Here is a 23,991-nt window from a genome sequence, read left to right on the forward strand (position 1 = left end):
TCACAGCTCACAGCAACCTCCAACTCCTGGGCTCAAGCGAGTCTCCTGCCTCAGCCTCCCAAGTAGCTGGGACTACAGGAACCCGCCACAACGCCTGGCTATTTTTTGGTTGCAGCCGTCATTGTTGTTTGGTGGGCCCAGGCTGGATTCGAACCTGCCACCTTGGGTGTAAGTGGCTGGCGCCTTAGCCACTTGAGCCACAGGGGCCGAGCCAGCAGTATAAATTGTTAGAGAGAATCCCATTTCCCTGACCCTGTGATTTCAGGAGGAAAAGCATGTTTTATTCCCAAGGAACAATATTGGAAATATATTTTCTGCCCTTCTTCAAACCCACCTCATTTCTCTGATTAAGGACATACCTAACTGGTGAGACTAGAGATAGAAATGGGGCATACTTGGCCCAGCACCCCCTCCTCTGCTTCAAAGATGGCCTGCAGTTCTGTGGATAAGCTCAACTAAGGGAGCAACCAGAAATCTGATGCTGGCCACAAGCCAAAGCAAGTTCTTTCATTCAGCCTACAATAATGAAGCTGGTAATTAGAAATCCATCAGTGTTGACTATTTAGAACTGAGAGGGAGGGAAAGGGAACTTGATTTACCACTATCAGCACCAACTGGTAGCATAAATAAGTTAACAGCAGTGCTTCATAAAGACTACCCAGGTGGCTGCTGGCAAGATGGACTGAGAGAGGAAAAGGCTGGAAGCCCATAAATCAGCTGTAGAGCTCTTGCAGTCATCCGAGCATTCAGTGATCATCTATAACCATAAGTATTATCCAATGTCTAATCAATAACCGCTTAAATCAAACATGTACTTGAGCCAATGTGCAAGAGTCAAAGAGTACAAAAAACACTAAGACTTAATAACTTTTTTTTTCTTAATTTCCTTTCATATCTAAAACTGCTTCTGGGCTGAGCACAGTGGATCGTGTCTGTATTCCCAGTACTGTAGGAAGTCAAGGTGGGAGGATTGTTTGAGGATAGGAGCTTGAGACCAGCCTGGGCAAAACAGTAACACCCTAGCTATACAAAAACTAAAAAATTGGTCAAGTGTAGTGGGACATACCTGGAGTCTCCAGCTACTTGGGAGACTGAGGTGAGAAGATCACCTGAACCCAGGAGTTAGAGGCTGCAGTGAGATGTGACTGAGCCCCTGCACTCCAGCTTAAGACTGTATCTCTTAACAACAAACAAGAAACTTGCTTCTGCTGACCAGTGGGATCATTAACTAAAGAGACTGCAACAACTATATAAAGGTATAAAGAGAAGAAATCAAAGGCTAACCAGCCCAGAACCTGATCTGAGCTACAGAGAAGAATTCTAATGTCACAGATCAGTATTATACAGCTCCAAAATAAAGACTGAGAAAGCCCCCATAAAGAGAGGATCAGCCTTCTCTCATAGAGTCTCCTGGATTTCTAAACCTCAAGAGGTTGAAGTGTCTTTTAAGTTAGCAGTCCTTAAAACAGTACCAAGCACTTCCCCCAATCGCTTGTATTTTATACAGCCTAATTAGATAAAAATTGAGGCCCATTAATTATTGCTACATATATATAACAAAGCCTGTAAGTTTTTCTTTTTTTCTTTTTGAGACAGAGTCTCACTTTGTCACACCTGGTAGAGTGCTATGGCATCACTGCTCACAGCAACCTCAAACTCTTGGGCTCAAGTGATTCTCTTGCCTCATCCTCCCAAGTAGTTGGGACTATAGGCACCCACTACAATGCCCTGCTATTTTTAGAGACAGGGTCTTGTTCTTGCTCAGGCTGGTCTCAAACCTATGAGCTCAGAACAATCTCGCCTCAGCCTCCCAGAGTGCTAGGATTACAGGTGTGAGCCACCACCCCCAACTCTCTAAGTTTTTCATTAGTCAGAATCCTAATTTGCACACATCTGACACCCAACCTTGTTTTGTGAAATGCCTCCTTATCCACTCCAAATGGAACTTATGGCAACGTTTGTTATACGCATCACTTGGTTTCATACCCAACACAATGTAGATGTGAATTTCTTAAAGACGGAGACAGTGATGCTTAGTGAACTCAGGTACCCACGGCTTTCTACGGCCCTCTGCACAAAACAGACTGCTTATTAAACTAGAAACTCTCCCGCTAATCGCCCTAAATCTCAAACACTCTCCTCATTCCTCACTATTCTCTGCAGTAACTAAAAAGTCACCCCACTAGCTCATGCCTGATGCTCCTCCTTCACATAAGCTACTACCCCAAGGAAACGTTCCAGCTTCTCCAAAGTAACCTGGAGATGAAAATCGCTGGCAGAAGCCAGAGTCGCTTTGCTACCACACGCACACGTGAGAGATCAGGGATGCTCGCTGCGCTCACTGAGAAACAAATCCTGTTTCATTTCCCAGAATTCTGCTTTTTGCCCACCTATCTTCTGTAAGGTTTTATGGCATTCTCTGTAAACCACAGGCGGTGGTTACAGACGTCCAACTTACTACAACTTGCACTTACAAACGGAGGCTATTACAGTAAGTCCCCGAGTTACAAACATCTAACTGATGTGTAACTCTCACAAGCTCTTACAGGTAACAGGTAAATGTACCTATTCCAACTTACATACAAATTCAACTTAAAAACAAACCTATGGGCTCGGCGCCTATAGCTCAACCGGCTAAGGCGCCAGCCACGTACACCTAAGGTGGCGGGTTCGAATCCCCAGCCTGGACCCGCCAAACAACAATGACGGCTGCAACCAAAAAATAGCCGGGCGTTGTGGCGGGCGCCTGTGGTCCCAGCTACTTGGGAGGCGGAGGCAGGAGACTCGCTTGAGCCCAGGAGTTGGAGGTTGCTGTGAGCTGTAATGCCACGGCACTCTGCCCAGGGGGACAGCTTGAGGCTCTGTCTCAAAAAAAAACAAACAAACAAACAAACCTATGGGACCTCTTTTGTAATCTGGGGACTGCCTATATATTCCTAGAACCCAATCCAAATCTCTAATAGATAAAAGAAGAAATTCCATGTGGAATTGTGGAGAGGGCAGAAGGGAGTGAACGCCAAGAGGAATATTTTAACTTGGATTAGGCTTAGGGATCCACCTTGTCCCAACAAACTTTCCTAACAAAGAAATGAACCATTTAGCAAACTCCAAGTTGTAGCACACACTTTCAGTGCTACAAAATTTTCTCTCTTCAAAATTTACCTCCTTGGTGCCTGGCCCAACACAGGTCTGATGGCCTCGATACTTTATGTTCTGTTAGCATTCATGTCAATTTCTGCATTTTTATGGTCTCATATATACACAACTAGATAGACACAGATAAAAGTATCTTGCCTCTGCACTTACAATTTAAAAAAACGTGAATCTATTAAGATAGAAGTCATATATCCAGTATTTTCTCTAAAAATTTAAATATAATATTCTGCACAAAGAAATCAGAGACAAAATGAAAATCATTCTATTTGGGTATACACGACAGATATAAATTCCCTGCATGAAAGATCACTTGTTGCTATCCTAACAAGATGGATAGCCAGGAACGTCGTATCACCCACTCTGCAATGACCCTCATCTGTGCTCTGTGATTCTCTCCAAGTCACAATGGTCTCAACATTTCCTGAGCACTGTCAAGGTGTCAGGCATTGACAGACCAACATCTAGAGAAAAAGACCAGGAATAGGCCTGCACTCAGAGCTTGGAGCCTAGGGGAAACTAGTCAGTCCTCGTCTGCCTGGAACTCTGTACACACCCATGGCTCTCCCAGGCTGCCTGCACCACTGACACCCATAACTGCATCCTCCTCATAGCCGCTCCTCTGTCACTCCCACTGCTGCCCTTGCCGTATCAGACTTGGGAAGTCCCTTCCCCTATGCCCTATGTGTGTTAGCACTGTAGTTCTTCATAGTCCAAAAGGAATGGCAAAAATTGCATTGTCAACTCATCAAGAATTAAAAAATGGTTTGCTTCTGGCTGAAAACTAATACGAACATGAAGAGCACAAAAATGTGGGATGTAGAGGGGATATGTATACAAAGCAGGAAGCCAACCCTAACTAAAGAATGCTAAGTACTAAGTATATAAGGCCCAAAAAGGATGGCTGGGTCTAAATGGGGTGGGAAATTAACTCTCGCAGTATCCCCAAACCACAAATGTTGCTTCTGAAAGACCACCACTCTAGGAATGCAGTTAGGAAACAGTAAGCTCCAAGGACAGCCACTTGCATTAGAACCAAGTGGTTATCCCTGCTCCCCATCCTAGAAGTGAGGTATGAAGCTGAGGCCCACAGGAGGGCGGTGAGGTGATGTCCAGGGGTTTGGGCTAATGCCCAAGGCAAATGGTCTGTGCAGGCAGAGGCCAGCGCTCAGAGCAGGCAGAGAGCAACGCACCTGGCCTTCTTGGACTTCGTCCTGGCTGTAGAGTCAGCACAGCTCCTCTTGTCTTTGGCCTCCCTGGGGACCGAGGCCTCCCGGGGCTTCCGCGTCTTCTTTGCTCCGTCCTTCTGCTTCGGCTCCTTGGGCTCCTTGGCCTTCCTCTGCTCCTTGGCCTTCCTGGGCTCCTTTGGCTCTTTCGGTTCTCGCCTCCTCTTTGGCTTGGGCTCCCTGTCCTTGCCTCCCTTTGCGGCCTCTTGCTCTCCTGGCTCCTTTTTCTTCCGTTTCTTTTTCACCCCAGTTCCTCCTCCTCCACTGTCCTCCGTCCCATTATGGGATGTCATTTTTCTAGGAAACAGGGTGGCAGCGTCCTCCTCAGTGGTGTACAGGTCCTTCTGGGGCAAGTGACTGGCAACATCTTCAATCTTCTCTTCCTGATCAGTGCTGCAGTCAAATGGTGATGGGGATTTGTAGTCAAAATTGACAGAGGCATCAGACATTGGGGAGTGATTCAGAACTTTTAAACTGGACAACTGTAAAAGAAAGAGAAACGAGTCTATTACCCTTCCAATGCACCTTCTCCATACAAAGAGCAGCATTCAGTCTGAACACAGAGATTTGTTCAGCAAATATTTACTACTATATGTTATTCTAACTGCTAGGCCGGGGGTTGCCCTTACGGAGCTATACCAAAGTCTTGTTAGCGTACTGCACTAAAATAACAGCACAGAAAAACATGAAGAATTTGCACATTATATAGAATCTGAAACACCTTTTAAGCTTCCCATCTGAAATAGGAAACATTATAGTCTCCTACAAAATACCTTTAGATGCCACTAGCAGACACACCCGTGTTATTGAAGTAATACACAAAAGTTGTTCACGTGTAAGGATGCAGAGTTGAATTCAGTGCTGCTTTACCGCCCCAAGTCTTCCTTCTCACCTATTACCAAGCAGCATCAACATTCAACTTGGGTAATTCTCAACAAAAATCAGGATCATTCAACTAAAAAATCGTAACTATAAAAGGTGATGTCCTATATGATCATCTAACATAGTTACAGATCGATCACCAAATAGCCTTTGGCCATTTGCAAAAACACAAACTACCTACACACGTGTAAGATGAAGCTTTATTGCGATAGATGCCATTAGCAAGGAGGTGTCGCAGCTGCTGAAGGCAGCACTACAAAGGAAGATTCGAAGCCGGTTTGAGTATCGTCAAATCAAAGTACAGCTTCTCCAGGTGACCACTTTTTTTTTTTTTTTTTTTTTTTTGAGACAGAGCCTCAAGCTGTCCCCCTGGGTAGAGTGCCGTGGCATTACAGCTCACAGCAACCTCCAACTCCTGGGCTCAAGCGAGTCTCTTGCCTCTGCCTCCCAAGTAGCTGGGACCACAGGCGCCCGCCACAACGCCCGGCTATTTTTTGGTTGCAGCTGTCATTGTTGTTTGGCGGGTCCGGGCTGGGGATTTGAACCCGCCACCTTAGGTGTACGTGGCTGGCGCCTTAGCCGGTTGAGCTATAGGCGCCGAGCCCAGGTGACCACTTTTAAGGAAGCATCCCTCTGGAAGTAGAAGTTAAATCTCATTCTTTCAGGTCTGGTGTTACAAAAAGTATTTACCATTTCGTAACCAAGCTAAGGTTGACACCAATCAGGCAACAGGGTGGGTGTTGGTTTCAGAGAACAGAGATAAGAAGAGCCTGTGAGGGATAAGCAGGATTTCTAGGAAGATGGTTACAGTCATCTTTGGATAATGCCTTAGAAACAGCACCATTTGCGAGGCGCCTTTTCTGCTGACGAGAGTCTGGCGTGTGCTAAAGGGCACAGACACCTGCCCGGGTGGTATGGCTTCCCTCCAATGTGCCAGTTACCCCATCTGTGCTCAGACTTCCTCGCCCACCCTGGGAGCGATGGAGACTACAGAATTTAGCTGCATATTTCCCCTTCTGCTTCTTCCAGTTCCCTTCCCTGTCTGATGCTCCTAAACGCAACACTGAGAATACCAGGAGAGAAAGATGAAAGAGGAGAAATAGTTTTTTTGGATCTTTATCATAAAATATAGTCTGGCCTCATAAACAAGCCTAAATCCAAAGGGAACGGGTGATTCTGGCAGGACCCACTACTGAAAAAAAAAACAGAGAAACAATTCGGTTTGACCACCTCATTACCAACTGTGGACTTAAGATGGTTTATAAAAAGGAGGAGCTAAGTAGACATAAAAGAAATTTAAAACAGAATACAAGAAAATGGTTAAGACGATCAATTTTATGTCGTGTGTTCTTACCACAAGGCAAGAAGAAACCCAGCAGTGGGGTGACAGGTGAACAGGTAACCAGTTAAAGCTCAGATCCTGTAGGCTATGTAGCCAACCTTGGAATATTATCAAATTCTGTGCCAGGAACACTTGGCCATCAACCAGAGCATAAGATTTTGCTTAGCATGGAAGGACAGATGGATTAAAAAAGCAAGACATATAGGTCTGCTTACTAAAGAAGCTTTCAAAGGTAACACATAAAAGACACAATTCTACCAGGGCAGCTCTCCATAGGTCTGAGCAAGCTCTCTCTCCAACCTCATGTCCAGGTCTCTTTTCTGAAGGTTAAGCTCTCCAAAGAAGCTGGAGGCAGGTGACAGCAGGGGTTACACACAACAGAAGCAGCTAATATTTACTGAACACGTACCATATGGACACACGAGGCAGTACAGAAGGCCAGTTTCATGATCACTAACCTGTAACAGTCCCACCAGGTCAGCATAAAGAGGCCCATTTTGTATACAGTGAAATGGAGGAGTAGTTAGGCTAAGTGATGTGCCCAAAGCCACCAGCTAGCAAGTGGAGGTGCTTAGATTTGAACTCCCCAACTATTCGAAGCTAACGCTCCTTCACTGAGCACCGTACGACCTGCTAGACAAACTACAATGACTTAAAGCCCCCGGACCAGCGGAAGGAAACTTGGTTAGAAACGTTAGATGTGATGGCGTAGACAACCACTGTGGGAAAGGTCGTGCAGTGCTTTATAAAATTAAACATACCTATATGATGTCCCAGCAATTCTATTCCCAGGAATCACAGATAATTGTCTACTGTGCCCCCTCATCTTACAGATAAAATAATTAGCTCAGAGAAATGAAGCAAAATGCCAAGGTTATACTCCTGGACAGCAGTAAGGCTGGGCATACTAACGGGAGAAGGGAAACCCAAGAAACACAGCAATACTGAAAAGAGGAAAGTATCTCCAAAGGCAAACCATAGTAACAAAAACATATAAAATTATAATTGCAAAAGTCAATAATCCACCAGAAATGTTTTTGTTTTTATTTGTAAAGCACCTTGTTGGGAGCTTGGACAGCCGGGCACAGTAGCTTATGCCTGTAATCCTGGCACTTTGGGAGGACTACTTCAGGCCAGGAGTTTAAGACCCCATCTCTAAAAATTAGTTGGGGCTGGTGGCCTGTAGCCCATCTCCTTCGGAGGCTGAGGCAGGAGGATCACCTGAGCCCAGGAGGTTGTACTGACCTATGTAGTGAGGCCACTGTACTCTAGCTGGGACAACAGAGCAGGATTTTGTCTCCAAAAAAAAAGAAGATACAAAGTATTTCTTTCATGTATCTTAAGGTAGGGGGAGGAGAAGAACCTAAATAAAGTCTCTGTTTCAGCTTCAACCAAGAAAGATATTAAGGGCGACGCTTGTGGCTCAAAGGGGTAGGGTGCCAACCCCATATGCTGGAGGTGGCGGGTTCAAACCCAGCCCCGGCCAAAAACTGCAAAAAAAAAAAAAAAAAAAAGTAAGAAAGAAAGATATTAAACGTCACTTTGAAAATGGCCTCAGAAGAACAGGTCTGAGAGAATGGACCACAGGTGCCAATAATATTTTACATTAACATCAATAACTTAAATAAATGAAAATCACAAAGATGAAGTGGAGAAGGGCCCACTGACAAAGCATGCAACAATGCTAGCCCATAAAGCTGCGTCAAAGTAATAAAACCCATTTCTTTGATTCAAACTCATCAAGCTACAATACTCTTGGAAAACACACGTAAAGATCTGAATCTAGGCTCGGCGCCTATAGCTCAACCGGCTAAGGCGCCAGCCACGTACACCTAAGGTGGCGGGTTCAATCCCCAGCCCGGACCTGCCAAACAACAATGACGGCTGCAACCAAAAAATAGCCAGGCGTTGTGGCGGGCGCCTGTGGTCCCAGCTACTTGGGAGGCTGAGGCAGGAGACTCGCTTGAGCCCAGGAGTTGGAGGTTGCTGTGAGCTGTGATGCTATGGCACTCTACCCAGGGGGACAGCTTGACGCTCTGTCTCAAAAAAAAAAGATCTGAATCTAGACAAACTGGGTTAAGGGCAGTTGGAAAGGGTTTGCAAACTAATAGAAAGACTATAGCCCAAGGCAATGGTTCCTAGAAATTCAGGGACAAACCTGAGCTTTCTTCTTAAGAATTACTCAAGTACTTGAACCTTAAAATAGATTCTAAATAAGAAAATTGCGCAAAATACCTACTCTATTTGTTACAGAATCTTCTTCATCGGTTATAACCTTAGTAAGCTTTTTTCCCCAAACATTTTCAACAGAAAGGCCTGGAAATATAATGTCCTAAATGTAAACTATTAAACTGCAGGACATCAGATTGAAAAAAATTAAACAAGCATATGTCACTCTCTACTTTTTTTGGTCTAGAAACATAACACCGCTGTCTGTATGGAAGGCATACATGGACACCTGACAATGCCACTTCAGTGGCTTCCAAGCTTGGTATTATTCTCTATCCAACTTCCTGAGGAGTGGCGGTGGGGGGGGGGAGAGGGAGAGACAGAGAGAGAGAGAGAGAGAGAGGGAGATTTTCTTTCTGTCTTTCTTTTTTTTTTTTTTTGCAGTTTTTGGCCAAGGCTGGGTTTCAACCTGCCACCTCCGATATATTGGACCAGCGCCCTACTCCTTTGAGCCACAGGCGCCACCTGAAAGAGAGATTTTCATTCTCACTCAAGGAAACAGTATTTACTGATCAATTAAAAGTTTCTTCAAATATTGGCATGGCAAACAGATATACTCAGAGTTTTAAAGGTGGAAAGAGAAAACAGTCCCAAGTTGAGATGACATTTCCCCTCCCCAATTTCTTTCAAAGAAAAATTATAAAGTAATAATATACTATTACATTCTCCCAATTTTTCCTAAAAAGTATACACACTTTACGTGAAATAAAGTAATTATGAAATTTATGTATTTTTCACCTCAAACTACAGTCATCAAGATTAGTGACTTCTATACTTTAAAGGAGTATAGTAGGTTCCTTGTATCTACAGGTTTTCAGTCTGCAGACTAAACCAAATGCAGATCAAAAACATTTGAAAACAGGGCTTAGCGCCTGTAGCACAGCAGTTACAGCACCAGCCACATAAATCAAGGCTGGTGAGTTTTAACCCAGCTTGAGTCAGCTAAATAACAATAACTGTAACCAAAAAATAGCTAGGTGGTGTGGTGGGCACCTGTAGACCCAGCTACTTGGGAGGCTGGGACTGGAGAATCGCTTAAGTCCAAGAGTTGGAGGTTGCTGTGAGCTGTGACGCCACAGCACTCTACCCAGGGTGACATAGTGAGACTCTGTCTCAAAAAACAAAACAAACAAAAAAACCTTGAAAACAAAAATAATACAAACTTAAAAAACAACACAGTATAATAACAACTACTTACATAGCATTTACATTGTATTAAATAATATATGTAATCTAAAAATGGTCTGAAATATTAGGAGGATTGTGTAGGTTACACACAAATACTATGCCATTTTAAATAAAGAGACTTAAGGATTCTTGGGCTTTGCTATCCATGGAAGGTCCTGGAATTGATACTCCATAGAAACTGAGGAATGACTGTATAAAGAAAATTCCCAGAAAGGGAGAAAATGTTTGCAGATCAGAAGTCTGAGATGAGCTAGTATCTGGAATATATATAACTCAATAACAATAAAAAGACAACCAAATTCAAGACCACAATGAAAGACCATTTCACACTTACTTGATAAAAAAGAAACAATAAAAGTTTTGCCAAAGATACAAAGAAATTGGAATCTTCATATATTTATTGTTCATGGAATGTAAAGTTCCTCAAGAAATTAAACACAGAGTTAGCATATGATTCAGCAATTCTATTCCTATATATACCCCAAAAGAACTGAAAACAAGTGTTCAAAAATTTATACACAAATGTTTGCAGCAGTACTATTCACAACAACCAAAAGGGGGAAGCAACCCAAATGTCCAGAAACAGATGAACAAATAAACAAAAGTGATACGCCCACATGTGGAATACTACTCAGCCATGTAAAGGAGTGAGGGGCAGGTGGCTCACGCCTGTAAATCCCAGCCCTCTGGGAAGCCAAGGTGGTGGACTGCTTGAGCTCACAGGTTTGAGACAGCCTGAGCAAAAGCAAGACCCCATCTCTACTAAAAATAGAAAAGCTGAGGCATGAGGATTGCTTGAGCCTGAGTTGGAGGTTGCTGTGAGCTATGATGCCACATCACTCTACCCAGGGTGACAGCTTGAGACTCTAAAAAAAAAAAAAAAAAGGCGTGAAGTACTAGTATATATTATACAAAAGGCCACACACTGTACAACTGATGTACAGAAATGCTCAGAGAAAGCAAGCCAAACAGACAGAAGGTAAGTTTAGTGGCTGCCGGGATGATGAAAGAGGGAATAGGAAGTGTCTGCTAATGGGTATAACGTTTCTTTTGGGAGTGAGGAAATGTTCTGTAATTAGACACTGGTGGTATTTACACAAGCTCATGTATATATTTTTAAACCACCACTACACTGCACAACTTCAAAGGGTAGGTCTTACGGTATATAAATTGTTATCTTAATTTTTTTCTTAATCAAAGCTATACTGAAAGTGGTCCTCTTACACACTGCTGACAGCTAATAACAGGCTTCTTTGTAGGAGAATGTAGCAACAGTAGTGATTTCTTATCATTTCATATTGCCTCAGCATCCATTGTGAATATATTTTGAGTATCAAAAGCAGGACTCGGTCATCCTTAGCAGTTTCTAGTTCTCTATCTCCTCCCCATTTCTCAAGGTGGTCAATCCAAGTATCTGCCTATACAACAGCTTTCTGGTGACCACCTCCCTACGGGACAGCTAGAGACACCCTACTTGACTCGCCTTGTGCTAACTGCCCAGATACGCCACCAGGACCACTTCTCAGTCACAGGGTGACTTCCTGCAACTCATGCCTGCTTGCTCTAAACCAGTGATTTTCAGCTGATATACATGGCAACTAGCATGCTATGAGAGGATCTTAGGTATGTCCTGAAAAAAAATTTTTTTTTATTAGAGGCAGAGTCTCACTTTGTCACCCTCATTAGAGCACTGTGGCATCATAGCTCACAGCAACCTCCAACTCCTGGACTTAGGTGATTCTCTTGCCTCAGTCTCCCAAGTAGCTGGGACTATAAGCACCTGACACAACACCTGGCTATTTTTTTGTTACAGTTTGGTTGGGGGTGGGTTTGAAACCGCCACCCTCAGTATATGGGGCCAGCATCCTACTCACTGAGCCACAGGCGCCGCCCTGCCCTGAAAAATCTTAAAGAACATTAATTAAATTACTTTTAAAAGATGTTCAAAGCACAGTATGTTCTTTTTTTAAACTTTTTTTTTGATCAATATAATTTAAGTATGCTGTGGAAGTTTAACTATAGGTCTGAATGTGCTGTGAGATAAAAAAGGTTGAAAAACACAACCTCAAACTCCTGGGTTCAAGCAATCCTCCTGCTTCAGCCTCTCAAGTAGCTTGGACTACAGACACATACCACCACACCTGTTTAACTTTCTCTGTTTTGACCTTCTATCTCTGGCCTCAAGCAATCCTCCTACTTTTCCTCCCTGGCTTGAGCCACCATGCCCAGCCCCATTTTTTTTTTTTTTTGGAGACAGAGTCTCATTATGTCGCCCTCAGTAGAGTGCCATGGTATCATAGCTCACAGAAACCTCAAACTGTCGGACTTAAGCAATTCTCTTGCCTCGGCCTCCCAAGTAGCTGGGACTACAGGTGCCCACCACAATGCCCGGTTATTTGTTGTTGCTGCTATTGTTTTAGCACACCTGGGCTGGGTTTGAACCTGCCAGCCCCAGTGTATGTTGCTGGCGCCCTAACCACTGAACTATAGGCACCGAGCCCTCAGCCCCATTTTTGTTTTTTAAAAATGCTATACCAACACTAGCTTCTGAAAATGATGTTTTTTAAGTCTGCAAGGTTCATATCAAATACTAACCATCCTTTTGTCCCAGTGATAGAACTGTGTTAACTCTCCTCCTTTTTACTATCTGCTTTCACCCCTCTCCCCCCAGTAGAACGGAAGCCTCGCCAGGCAGCGATTCTGTAGTGCCCGCTCACGTCTGGCCCATGGTATAACTCACCTATGGTTACTGGATGAAACGAGTATACACAAACTTGAAAAAAATTTTTTGAAAGTCTATGAAATTGTACCTGTAAGCAAAAATGACAACAACAAATACCTGTGCACAGAACAAACAATGAAAGAAAATAAACGAAAGGTTAATGGTAATCATGTGAGGCTGCGCAGATTTGGTTTTCTTCTTAACAGACATCTAAAATTTCAACAATGAGAAGGTATTACTTTCATGGTATATGTAATAGAACAACGTTCACAACATGTAACAGAAAAATGTAAAGACTTCAATAATAAACAGGAAAAACTTTTTTCGAACAATTCACACTCCCCCAAATCATCAGGATTCAAGAATAAAGGCAGGCTCGGCGCCTATAGCTCAACAGGCTAAGGCGCCAGCCACATACACCTAAGGTGGCGGGTTCGAATCCCCAGCCCGGACCCGCCAAACAACAATGACGGCTGCAACCAAAAAATAGCCGGGCGTTGTGGCGGGCGCCTGTGGTCCCAGCTACTTGGGAGGCGGAGGCAGGAGACTCGCTTGAGCCCAGGAGTTGGAGGTTGCTGTGAGCTGTAATGCCATGGCACTCTACCCAGGGGGGACAGCTTGAGGCTCTGTCTCAAAAAAAAAAAAAAAAAAAAGAATAAAGGCAAAAGAGAGATGCCAGCACTGTGATTACACCTGGCTGAAGGGCAGGGCAGAGCATACCTGCGCTCAGGCTGGAGAGATCACTCACTGTGCGACTTTCACTCAGACTGTCTTGGCACCTCCGGCCCAACTCGGAGCAAGCCTGCCCAGCCCCTGCTGCTAGGCAGCGTTAAGTCTTCTACTTTCCCCAGCAGGGAGAAGAAGTATTCTATGTCTGGATCTACTTAGTATCAACGAATTAGCTAAACATAAAAACGAGGAGAAAAGCTTATCGAAGTTTGCAACCTTCTCTCTTTTTTAAAAGTCCAAATAATAAAAATGAAAATTCAAAGAAAGAAGTAGCACCAGTTTGTGGACAGTATTCGTAGCAAAAGTTATTTCCCAATTAAATTAGGATGGTCTTATAATTTCACCTTTACTTTCCTCCTGAAGGACTATTATTGTTGGAAGCATTTGACTATGAAATCACTAAATGCTGAAAAACCCACATATCTTTTCCTTTGTTTTACTGTAATCATACTGCGACTTATTCATTCAGTAAATACATTTGGGCAGAGTCAGCCAGGGAAATGTAAGAAGGGGCAGAAACAGCATCTGTCCAACCACTTGCTCATGGATCTCTTTTCTCTCTCTGGTTTTATTTTATTTACTTATTTTTCCTGCATTTGGCATACACTATCCCTGACTTAAGATTCTTCTACATTATGATGAGGTTGTGGGGATGTAACCCCATCATAAGTCAGGGAACATCTGTGTTCAATTCTATCTCTGCTGAGCAGTCCTGTATTCTGGCTGATAAAGCAGGCATTTTCATCCTGCTGTGGTCCTCATATAGTCACAGCTGGTTAGAATTAAGAGGAGAAAAGTTCAGGTATACTTGGATATTTGTCCAAGAAAAATTCCTTTAAGAATGAATTAGACTGCCCAGAATGAATGGAGGAAGAGAGAAGAGGAAACCTGACTGGAACGTTAATAACTTAAAGGACCTCAGAGGAAGAAGAAACAGGTCAGTAACAGGTGGGAAAAGTGATTAAAGCACGGTGTCACAGAAGCCTGAAGCAGAGAACCTTTCAGAACAGAATGACCACAGAATGCTTCTGAGAAGGAGCTAAGTCAGGAACTAAAGAGTCATCAACAGATTTGGCAATGTACTGTTTGTAAACCCTTTCTAAGCCAAAAGCCTTGAATCTGGCATTTTTAGCCCCCACTTCTACTTCTACATTTTTTGCATTTAAAACAGGGGGTGGAGATTGGGGGATTATATTTTTCTCTTATATTTCCAAAGAATTAGACATCTGACTTCTCCAAAATCTACAAAGTCAATCTAATCTCTGTTAACTCCGCGCAGTAACGAAAATGAGGGGCTGGGCTCAGCATCTTTAGCTCAAACACCTACGGCACCAGTCATAGACATGGAGCTGGCAGGTTCAAATCCAGCCCAGGCCCGCCAAACAATAATGACAACTAGAACCAAAAATTAGCCGGGTGTTGTGGTGAGCGCCTGTAGTCCCAACTACTTGGGAGGCTGAGGCAAGAGGATCGGTTAAACCCAGGAGTTTGAGGATGCTGTGAGCAGTGATGCCACGGCACTCTACCCACGGCGACAGCTTGAGATTCTGTCTAAAAAAAAAAAAGAGGGGCTGGTAGATTATTAAATTTAAGTGCTGATGGGAAAGTATAGCTAATTTTACTAAGCAGTGAGTATTAGGCACTTAAGTAGCTGCTGTTTTTAGAAGGTTTGCATTTTATTTCTAACAACTATGGCTTTGGGCGAACTAAAACTCTAATTTTCTCATCTGCCTATGTGGAATGATGCTTATTTTACCAACCAAGGCCAAGAGATACCTCTTCCAGAATTTTTGGGTGACATCTTCTCTAAGACAAAAAGATGCTGAGTGGATTTTAGTGGGGTGTTTGGGCTGTTTTCCTACCCCTTCATTCCAGGACCACCTGTAATTTTACTGTAGTTTGGGCTACCAGAGCCTCTAAGCAAAGAACTTAGGCCAACACTGGCTCGTATTATTGCCACAAACAAAAGCTCAGGCAAGACCCTGGCTTAGAGCTAGAAATAATATATCCACAGATAGGGAATGGTTCTTTTATACAGTCACACCTATTCTGAGTGCCCAGAATTGTTTCAATATTTTAAAGAAAAAATGTATGCCAATATAGATAATAACAATAATAGCTAATTTTACTAAGCAGTGAGTATTAAGCCAGATACTAAGCTTGAAAATATATCACCAAAACAATCTTAAGAGGAGTTATAATATGGTTCCAATTATGACTCCATTTCATACAGTAGAAGTTTAAAAGAGAGGATACATAACTCACCCAAGGTCACAAAGCTAGTTACATGGTACAGCTAAGATCTGAACCCAGATTTTAATTCTTAATTACTTCACAGCACTGCCTCTTGTTCTGGACACAGAAATAAGAAACAGTAAGAACCTCAAACCACCTCTATTGTTTCCATCCCCCAAGACCACTGTATCTCCTCAATCTTTCCCCAGGCAACTGTCAAATCATTTACTTTTCCCCTTCTATCCATTTTTTCACAAATCTACCTGTTCTTCAGATGAGATAAGAAGCACATTAATGAACAATTTAATAGAAGCTACATTAAATAAGTTACTTCTAACAGTTTTGACTTCACCCAGAGAGTGGCAAGACGACAGTTAATGAATATCAAACATGGACTTGGCAGCTACCAACAGACCTACAACCACCACCCTTAAGAACACATTTTGCGGCTCGGCGCCTATGGCTCAAGTGGCTAAGGCGCCAGCCACACCTAAGGTGGCGGGTTTGAATCCAGCCCAGGCCTGCCAATGAACAATGATGGCTGCAACCAAAAAACAGCCAGGTGTTGTGGCAGGCGCCTGTGGTCCCAGATACTTGGGAGGCTGAGACAGGAGACTCCCTTGAGCCCAGGAGTTGGAGGTTGCTGTGAGCTGTGATGCCACAGCACTCTACCCAGGGGGACAGCTTGAGGCTCTGTCTCAAAAAAATAAGATAAAAAAATAAAATAAAATATGAAAATAAATATACTGTCAACCCCCAAGATTCTAGTCTGGATGGACCTCTGAGGCCATCAAGCCCAACACTATCATCTCATGCTAACAGTCAAGTAAACAGCCTTCCAGTCTCGAAGGTATGTTATAAGAAAGCCCTTAATGCTCCAATTTCTTTTTAAAACATGATTCCAGGGTGAGGCTATTTTGAATCTTGGATTTACTGGACAGTTTACTAATAGGTACCCTCTTTATACATGCTGGAAAAGGCCTTTCAAAGACTCCCAAACTCTGACTTCTGTTAGCCCAGATGACCTTCAGGGCCTTCTGTGGGATGAGGCTGAAAAGTCTCAGAAGTGAATTATTTACTCTTCCATATTCTATCTCCAACTTTGCTATTCTTCCTCTTTTCACCATTCTGAAGTGTGGCTCATGATTTAGTGATCCACATGGCGGTTAACATCTTCCTAGAGATCTGAGTCCTTACCCTGCGCCCGCCCCTGAGCACAGCTGGGACCGATTCTGTTGAGAATTTACAGGCCAGCTAACTCTAGCAGGCTCCTTCATCCTATGTCACCTCTGGTTACCACTCAGAATTCAGCACCTCACTCCAGGACTTCCCCCTTTCTCCCTTCCCACCATGGGCTACGTCTTTCCAAACCCACTCATATGTCATTCTTTTCCTGTCCAACCCAATGTTTCCTCCTGGGTCCTTTGAGGCAACGTTCCTGAAACCTGCTCGCTCTGGTCTAGAAGAAGCCACTTCTTTAACAGCACTCTGTTTAGTGGGGCTGGCATTCCCTTTGCATCCATACTCCTCAATTCCAGAGCATCACTTTCCACCCACGATATAAAACTCTGGTTCTTCTAAGGCACGTGACATCCCCTACTTTAATTGTCTGTCTGTAACCTGACTATAAATTTCTTTCTTTTTTTTTTCTGGATGTTTTTGCAGTTTTTGGCCGGGGCCAGGTCTGAACCTGCCACCTCCAGTATATGGGGCTGGCACCCTACTCCTTTGAGCCACAGGCGCCGCCCACTATAAATTTCTTAAGAGAAAGACTTTTTTAGTTACTACTGAACCTGGCCCCAAGCAGCACTCAAGTTTTCTTCAATAAACAAATGCTGGAAAACTCAACAAATATTTGTTTAGTGAATAAATTATATCCATATTCATTCTAGGGGGGAAAAAAACATGGTGATTGCTTCAGCGTATCTGAAGAAAACTGTTCCCACTCCACCTTTCTGTTTTCTAGAGCCGCTGAGTACGAAGGACTCTACTTACCCAACTCTTGGTCATGGTTCTCCTGTAGCACCTGTCGGTGACAGCCCCAAGTTTTAATTCCACTTATAATACTACATATTTCTATTGCATTCATTGCTTATTAGCTCTTTTCTACACTGGACACATTCATCCAAAATCTAAGATTACAAGTACCTACAGCAGACCACATGTCACATCCTATTTATCATATTTTATACTTTTCTCAGTACCACGCAAGGAGCTGAGATGAATACGCCAGTATTCCCACATCGCAGGTTTGTCATCACTAACATTAGGCTGTGTCCCTGACAAAGAAGTATTTTCAGCTATGTTATGTATCAATTGTTATACAGTTGACAATGATTAGAGTTCACTTTTTATTTCTCTAGCTAATATTTTTTTTCTGCCTAAGACTGCTTAGTCATCTTTGGAGTTAGAATATACATATTTCTTAGAAGCAGTTTAGTTATTTAATAAAAAGTCTACAGCTCCCCCAAGTGATTAATTTTATGCATAAAACACTTTATTAAACTCCATTTTCCTTGCAATACTTCTTCAGGCAACATAGTCAATCTCTAACCCTGTGTCCTTAACATACCACTCCTGTTACGACCTTTCTGGTTAATGAGAAGCGTGATTATGCATTATTGCGTTTTGATTAACTAGTAGCATCTATCATCTCCTGGTCTAATAATCTGAAAGTCTTTGCTAAGATTCTGAACAAAGAAATGAAGAATTCTCAAGATCAAATGCATTTACATGTTATTTTTCTCTAGAGAAGAGGAAAAATGAATTAATAGAACTGAGGGTTTTTAAAGAGTAGATGTTTTGTTTGCTACTTCTAACACCTTAAAATCAAGGTAAGAAAAAAAGACATTTGCCGTTTTTGCTAAACTGAAAGGTCTCCTTACCACCGACACACTGAATACCAGTTACCTCATTTATCTATGATGTGAGGTATGTATCACTGCTCCCATTTAAGTGACAGAAAAACGAGGCTGAATGTAACCCAAAGTTATGCACCTAAGTGGTAGAGTTAAAGAATTTCAATCCTGTTCTGTTAAAATCAAAGTCCAAATTCATTCCAAAATGAATGCCTCAGCTCTGTCGGGCAATGAACTCTCCATCCTAGAGCCTATACGTTGCTTTAGCTTGAATGCAATGTTCTATTTTCATGCTCTGCAACTTCTCAATCATTAGCATCGCCTAACATCAGTACTTGTAAGAGAAGCAGGATCAACTCTTCCTGAAAGCATACCTAACATTAACTTTTAAATGAAAAACCCCGTTCTGTTCATCAACATTACTGTGAGGTCTAAAACAAAAACCCATCAAACTGAGGCTACGCCACAGCTGGCTGACAGACCAAAGGTCATCTTACCGAGTAAGACCTCAAAAGATACCAGAAGTCATCTGGGGGTAACTGTTATAGAATGTTTTTACCTTTATAAAACAAAATAAAGAATGTTTTTAAAATGAAATATACAGATTGCTTTCAGAAATATAAAACCTGCTCACCTATCAAAATGGCAATAGTTTGGGGGGTTCAGGCTCTCACAGTTCACCAGATGCATGTGCTATGATTTAAATCATACCCTTTTTGATGGACATGTAGGTTCTTTTCCATTTGTGTTATCATAAATAAAATAGCAATGAAAGCCCTACACAGACAGTTTTACACACCTACGTATATTCCTAGGATAAATTCCTGGCAGCCGGGACTGCATTCTCTGTAGTGTCTGCCTATCAACTGACAGCTCTTTACAGAGCTTGGACAGACAGAAACCCAGCATGTAGACAGCATTTACTCACTGCTCTTCCTGTTAAGAACTGGCAGCACAGGATGAGTCAATTATTTCGGATGACAGACCAGAGGGGGATCTCTTTCCATATCCTAAGTCATCCTATATCTGACTAAGGCTCCCTGGACCAAACAAGAGAAAGAGTGGGTGGTCCCACACAACCTCTCTGCACAGAGTCCCAGCAAAAAGCAGGGATTCAGATCCCCCAGTTACCAGGCTGTCTTTCAATTGTGTATAAGGAAAACCAGCCCATTGGAGAGAGCCTGTTTCTGAGAGACAGAGGCAGGTCTCTCTCTGTCACTTCCCTAAGCCAAGGATTCGGAGTCCTAGGGTTCCTTTGAATAAATAAGCATGGGCGGAGGGCACAGGAATATCAACTAAGGAAAGAGATCCTGGGAAGATCACCACCACCACCACCACCCCGCCCCCAAGAAACCAAATACCAAAAGCTCACATCCTTCTGCTTAGCTGGCTATTCCCTCCAGAACAGCAGTTCTCAACCTGTGGGTCGAGACCCCTTTTAAACAGTGAAAATACAGTGCGGCATTAGGAAGATGGAGAACCATTGCTCTAGAAGGAACCCATCCACAGATCATCATGAAAAAGATCATCATGTAAGAACGCTTTTAGTGTAATTAAAAGTCCCAAAGGATAAACATATCAACTAGAAAGAGGTGGTCACAGCTCCCTTTAAGAAAAACTCAGAAAGCTGTCCCAACGGAGGAAGCGTTTCTCTTCTACATAGCTGATTTTGAACAACATTCTGCGTATTTATACTTTTCATTACATTTATTCCTCTAAGAAGATATCCTGAGCAAAAAGAAAAATCCGTATAGTAAGTCATGCAGAACAGAGCTCTCGGTTACTACATGGAGAACAGGAAACAGAGAGAGGAAGAATGCCAGCGGTTAAGAGATGAGGCAACACTCCAGTCTCTCCTCTTTTTAAAGAAGTGCCAGACAGATGCATTCACTCAAGCATGATTACTTACCTGCTTCTCTTTCTTCTGTATTTTCATTTTCATCTATTGAAGGAAGATATTTATTTCTGTAAAACATTAAAAAGGCAAAGATTACGATAAAACCAAAATAAAGCGTTTTGATCATCTCCACGTTAACTGTGACAGAGAAGGAAAACATGAAACGGAAGGTTACTTCCACAGAACATTTCATGTCCAACTACCCCTTGAGCCCTAAGTGCAGACCTAAGTCTATCTAACCCTATCCCAGACCCCAATTTACTGCACCAGACAGGATGGAGTCAAAAAGACACTGTCTCGGCTCAGTGCTCGTAGCTCAGTGGTTAGGGTGCTGGCCACTGACACCAGAGCTGGCGGGTTCAAACCCAGCCCACGCCTGCTAAACAACAATGACAACTGCAACAACAACAAAAACAACAACAAAAATTTACCCAGGCATTGTGGCAGGTGTCTTAGTTCTAGCTACTTGGGAGGCTGAGGCAAAAGAATAGCTTAAGCCCAAGAGTTTAAGGTTGCTGTGAGCTGTGACACCATTGCACTCTACTGAGGGTAACAAAATTAGACTCTGTCTTCAAAAAAAAAAGATACTGTCTTTGTAGTTAAAATAATGTCTATAATAGATAAATTAAGAAGTAGAAAAGAAAGCTACAAGAGTTCAAAGTCATTTTCTCCAAGGAGTGAGACAGGAGTTTGTATGAGGTAGGTAGGGCATTTCACCTGAATTTCATAACAAGCTCTCCTACATAATTTGATATTTTAAACTATGTGCATATATTACTTGACAAAATAAATTCCATTGTAATATTTCATATATATTTTTAAATGACTGATTTTACTCTACTCAATACTTGAACTCCCATCCCCATTCCAACTATAATGTCCTTCATGACACCGAACTTTTTCTCATAAAAGACTTGTGTACACCCTGAGAGCATAGCAATTGGCTTTAGAAGTGCAAAAGCACTGGCACATCCTAGGACACAGAAAGAGCCATAGTCTATGCAAGGCAGGATGGTGGGAGCAGCCACACCACTAACTAGTAGTACTGCCTTGGGTCTGAAATTCTCACCTACAAACCATGGAAGGATCACAGCATCTCAGCCTCTGGTTCTAGCCTGGATGTAGGCAGACACTGTCTCATATTTAAGGTTTACTCTGATTTCCTGGTTATCCGACACAGCTATAGAAATATCACTCACTCAGAAAACCATACCAGGGGCGCACAATTATCCTTCAATTTCAGAATTACTTCTCATTACTAAATGAATGTGATAGCAGGCATTAAGTAGAGCTTTAAGATTAAAGTGAGATAAGTAGTTGAGGTGATGGATCTATTAATTTTATTTTAATCATTCCATATTGTGTTCATGAATCATAATATCGCTTCGTACCCATAAATATATACAACCGTAACTTGTCAATCCACAGATATAAAAAAAGTTAAAATTAGAGTCTCAATACTAAGTGAGTTCATGGCGTGTTTGATGCAAATGGAAGAGATGATTCCACTCATCCTTGGGACTACTATTACAGCTATTATCATTTCCATGCCTGCCAATTAGGATTTTTGTCCCCCCAAATAGACATTTTTCTATACAAAGGACCATAAAATGCCATAGATTCTCCCCTGGAGAGACAAGTCTTCCAGGATACTGCTGTATGCAAAGAGCACAGTGGCCAAGCAGGCAGTCAGGTCCTGGAGACCAAGGGGAAGGGGAGGAAGGCAGAGAACTGGCTCAATCAGGAGAAAGAAAAGTCCAGTTAGCAACTGGGGCTTTTACAAATCACTGCCAGGGATTTGATAGAACAATTATTCAGCTCAAGAAAGGCATAAATTCCAAATGCTAAGTGCTACCAAACAGGACAGTTAAAAAAAAAAACATTCTCTTCTAAGCTTGGTTACAGTGGACTCAGTTTTAGGTAAATTATGTCAGTACAAGTAATCTCCTTTATCTCTGAATGTCAAATTACTACGCATCAGATCCCAGAAAACTGATTTTATCAACCATCACAGACTGCCCCACAAATTTTAAAATGAAGAAACAAGTTTAGAAAAAAATTCCAGCTAATAAAAAAGGATATTACGGGCTGGGTGTGGTGGCTCACGCCTGTAATTCTAGCATTCTGAAAGGCCAAGATGGTAGACTGCTTGAGCTCTTGAGTTTAAGATCAGTCTAAGTAAGAGTGAGACCCCCGTCTTTATTGAAAAAATAGAAAAACTAACAAGGCATTGTGGTTCACTCCTGTGGTTCCAGCTACTCAGGAGGTTGAAGTATGAGGAGTCTCCAAGCCAAAGAATTTGAGATTGCTGTGAGCTATGATGAATGCCATGGCACTCTACCCAGGGGAACAGAGTGAGACTCTGTCTCAAAATAACAAAGAAGGATTACAAATAATAAGACATATGTGCTTGAATAAAATTCTGCCCAACGAAATGAAATCATTAGAAGCCACAAAAAATTTCATCAATGACTAATAAAAATTAGTTTTTAATGTATAAAGAACTGATACAATTATAATGCAGCAGAGAACAAAAAACCCAACATCCAATTCACTGCCACAAACCAGCACCAAAATAAAAAGCAGCAGGGCCCTAACACTGCCAGGAATGTGGGGAAACAGGTCCTACTCATCACTGCTAATGGCGCTTTTAAGTATTTCAAGCTTTCTGCAGAGCACTCAGGCAATTTACAAACTGTTCCAAATCCTTTCATGTGCCAGTTCCACTTCAAGGACTACATCCCAAAGATGGTAGGAAATAAAACCTGACCCTCAGAAGAAGCTCAAGGATGAGGTAAGTAAAATGTGAAAATACCTATCACAGGAGACGTGGGCACTCCTGGGTCGTCACAGGGCCCGAGAAGGTCAGAGAAGGCAGATGAGCACAGGTTGGAAAGACAGGGCTAACGCAAGTGCAGCTTGAATTTGAAGCGTTAGAGGAAAAAAGGTGATGAAATATGCAAAACCAAATCTTTCTCCTGCCCCATTCTGAGAGAAGATAATGTCTATGTGAAAGCCAAGTGAGTGAGGGATGTTTCTGTAGAATGACTGCTCTAATTCACCGAAAGCAAACTCGGGCAAACCTGTGTGATTACTGTCACATCATGTCTAGCACCCTGATGAATGGGAACACATCAGCAGGCGGCCACCCCCAAGATGACAGGTGTCCTCAACGTCACTAGGAGCTCAACAAGCATTTACTGACTTTTACGTCTCTAAATAGCACCCTATAATCTACAAACAATCCCTCTTAAATTACCTCTACTTTTTAAACCTGTTTTAATGGTACACATTTTTAAAAATACAAAACTCTTTTCCGTAAGGCTAAATTTTATGTACCAGGAATAGATGAACAGATACACCCTAAAGCTTGTACTTCCGCACCTCAATGGAAACAGCTTTACAGCCTCTGTTGCCATCACTCACAAGTTATGATTAGATCCTTTGGGCTGAATAAAGAACAAATCAAACTGTAATTTCAAGGTCTCAATACTTAATTAGAAACATAATACAGACAATTCTGAAACCCC

General features: G+C 42.4%; 1 protein-coding gene across 3 annotated transcripts in view; it reads right to left on the bottom strand.

The window, feature by feature from the left end:
* CHD6 (chromodomain helicase DNA binding protein 6) overlaps nucleotides 1–20,570 on the bottom strand; it is a 148,325-nt gene extending 127,755 nt beyond the window's left edge. For all 3 annotated transcript variants that reach the window (XM_012803928.2, XM_023511919.1, XM_023511921.1), the window contains exons 1-2: nucleotides 20,474–20,570; nucleotides 4,347–4,861 (exon numbers count right to left, since the gene is read on the bottom strand). In XM_012803928.2, the coding sequence (XP_012659382.1) occupies nucleotides 4,347–4,861; nucleotides 20,474–20,506 (548 nt within the window). In that variant the 5' untranslated portion in view covers nucleotides 20,507–20,570. The remainder of the gene's footprint in view (nucleotides 1–4,346; nucleotides 4,862–20,473) is intronic.
* Nucleotides 20,571–23,991: the final 3,421 nt, after the last annotated feature.

The sequence above is a fragment of the Otolemur garnettii genome, unplaced genomic scaffold (genome assembly GCF_000181295.1).
Source record: "Otolemur garnettii isolate 467f Iridium unplaced genomic scaffold, OtoGar3 scaffold00023, whole genome shotgun sequence".
Classification (NCBI taxonomy): Eukaryota; Metazoa; Chordata; class Mammalia; order Primates; family Galagidae; genus Otolemur; species Otolemur garnettii.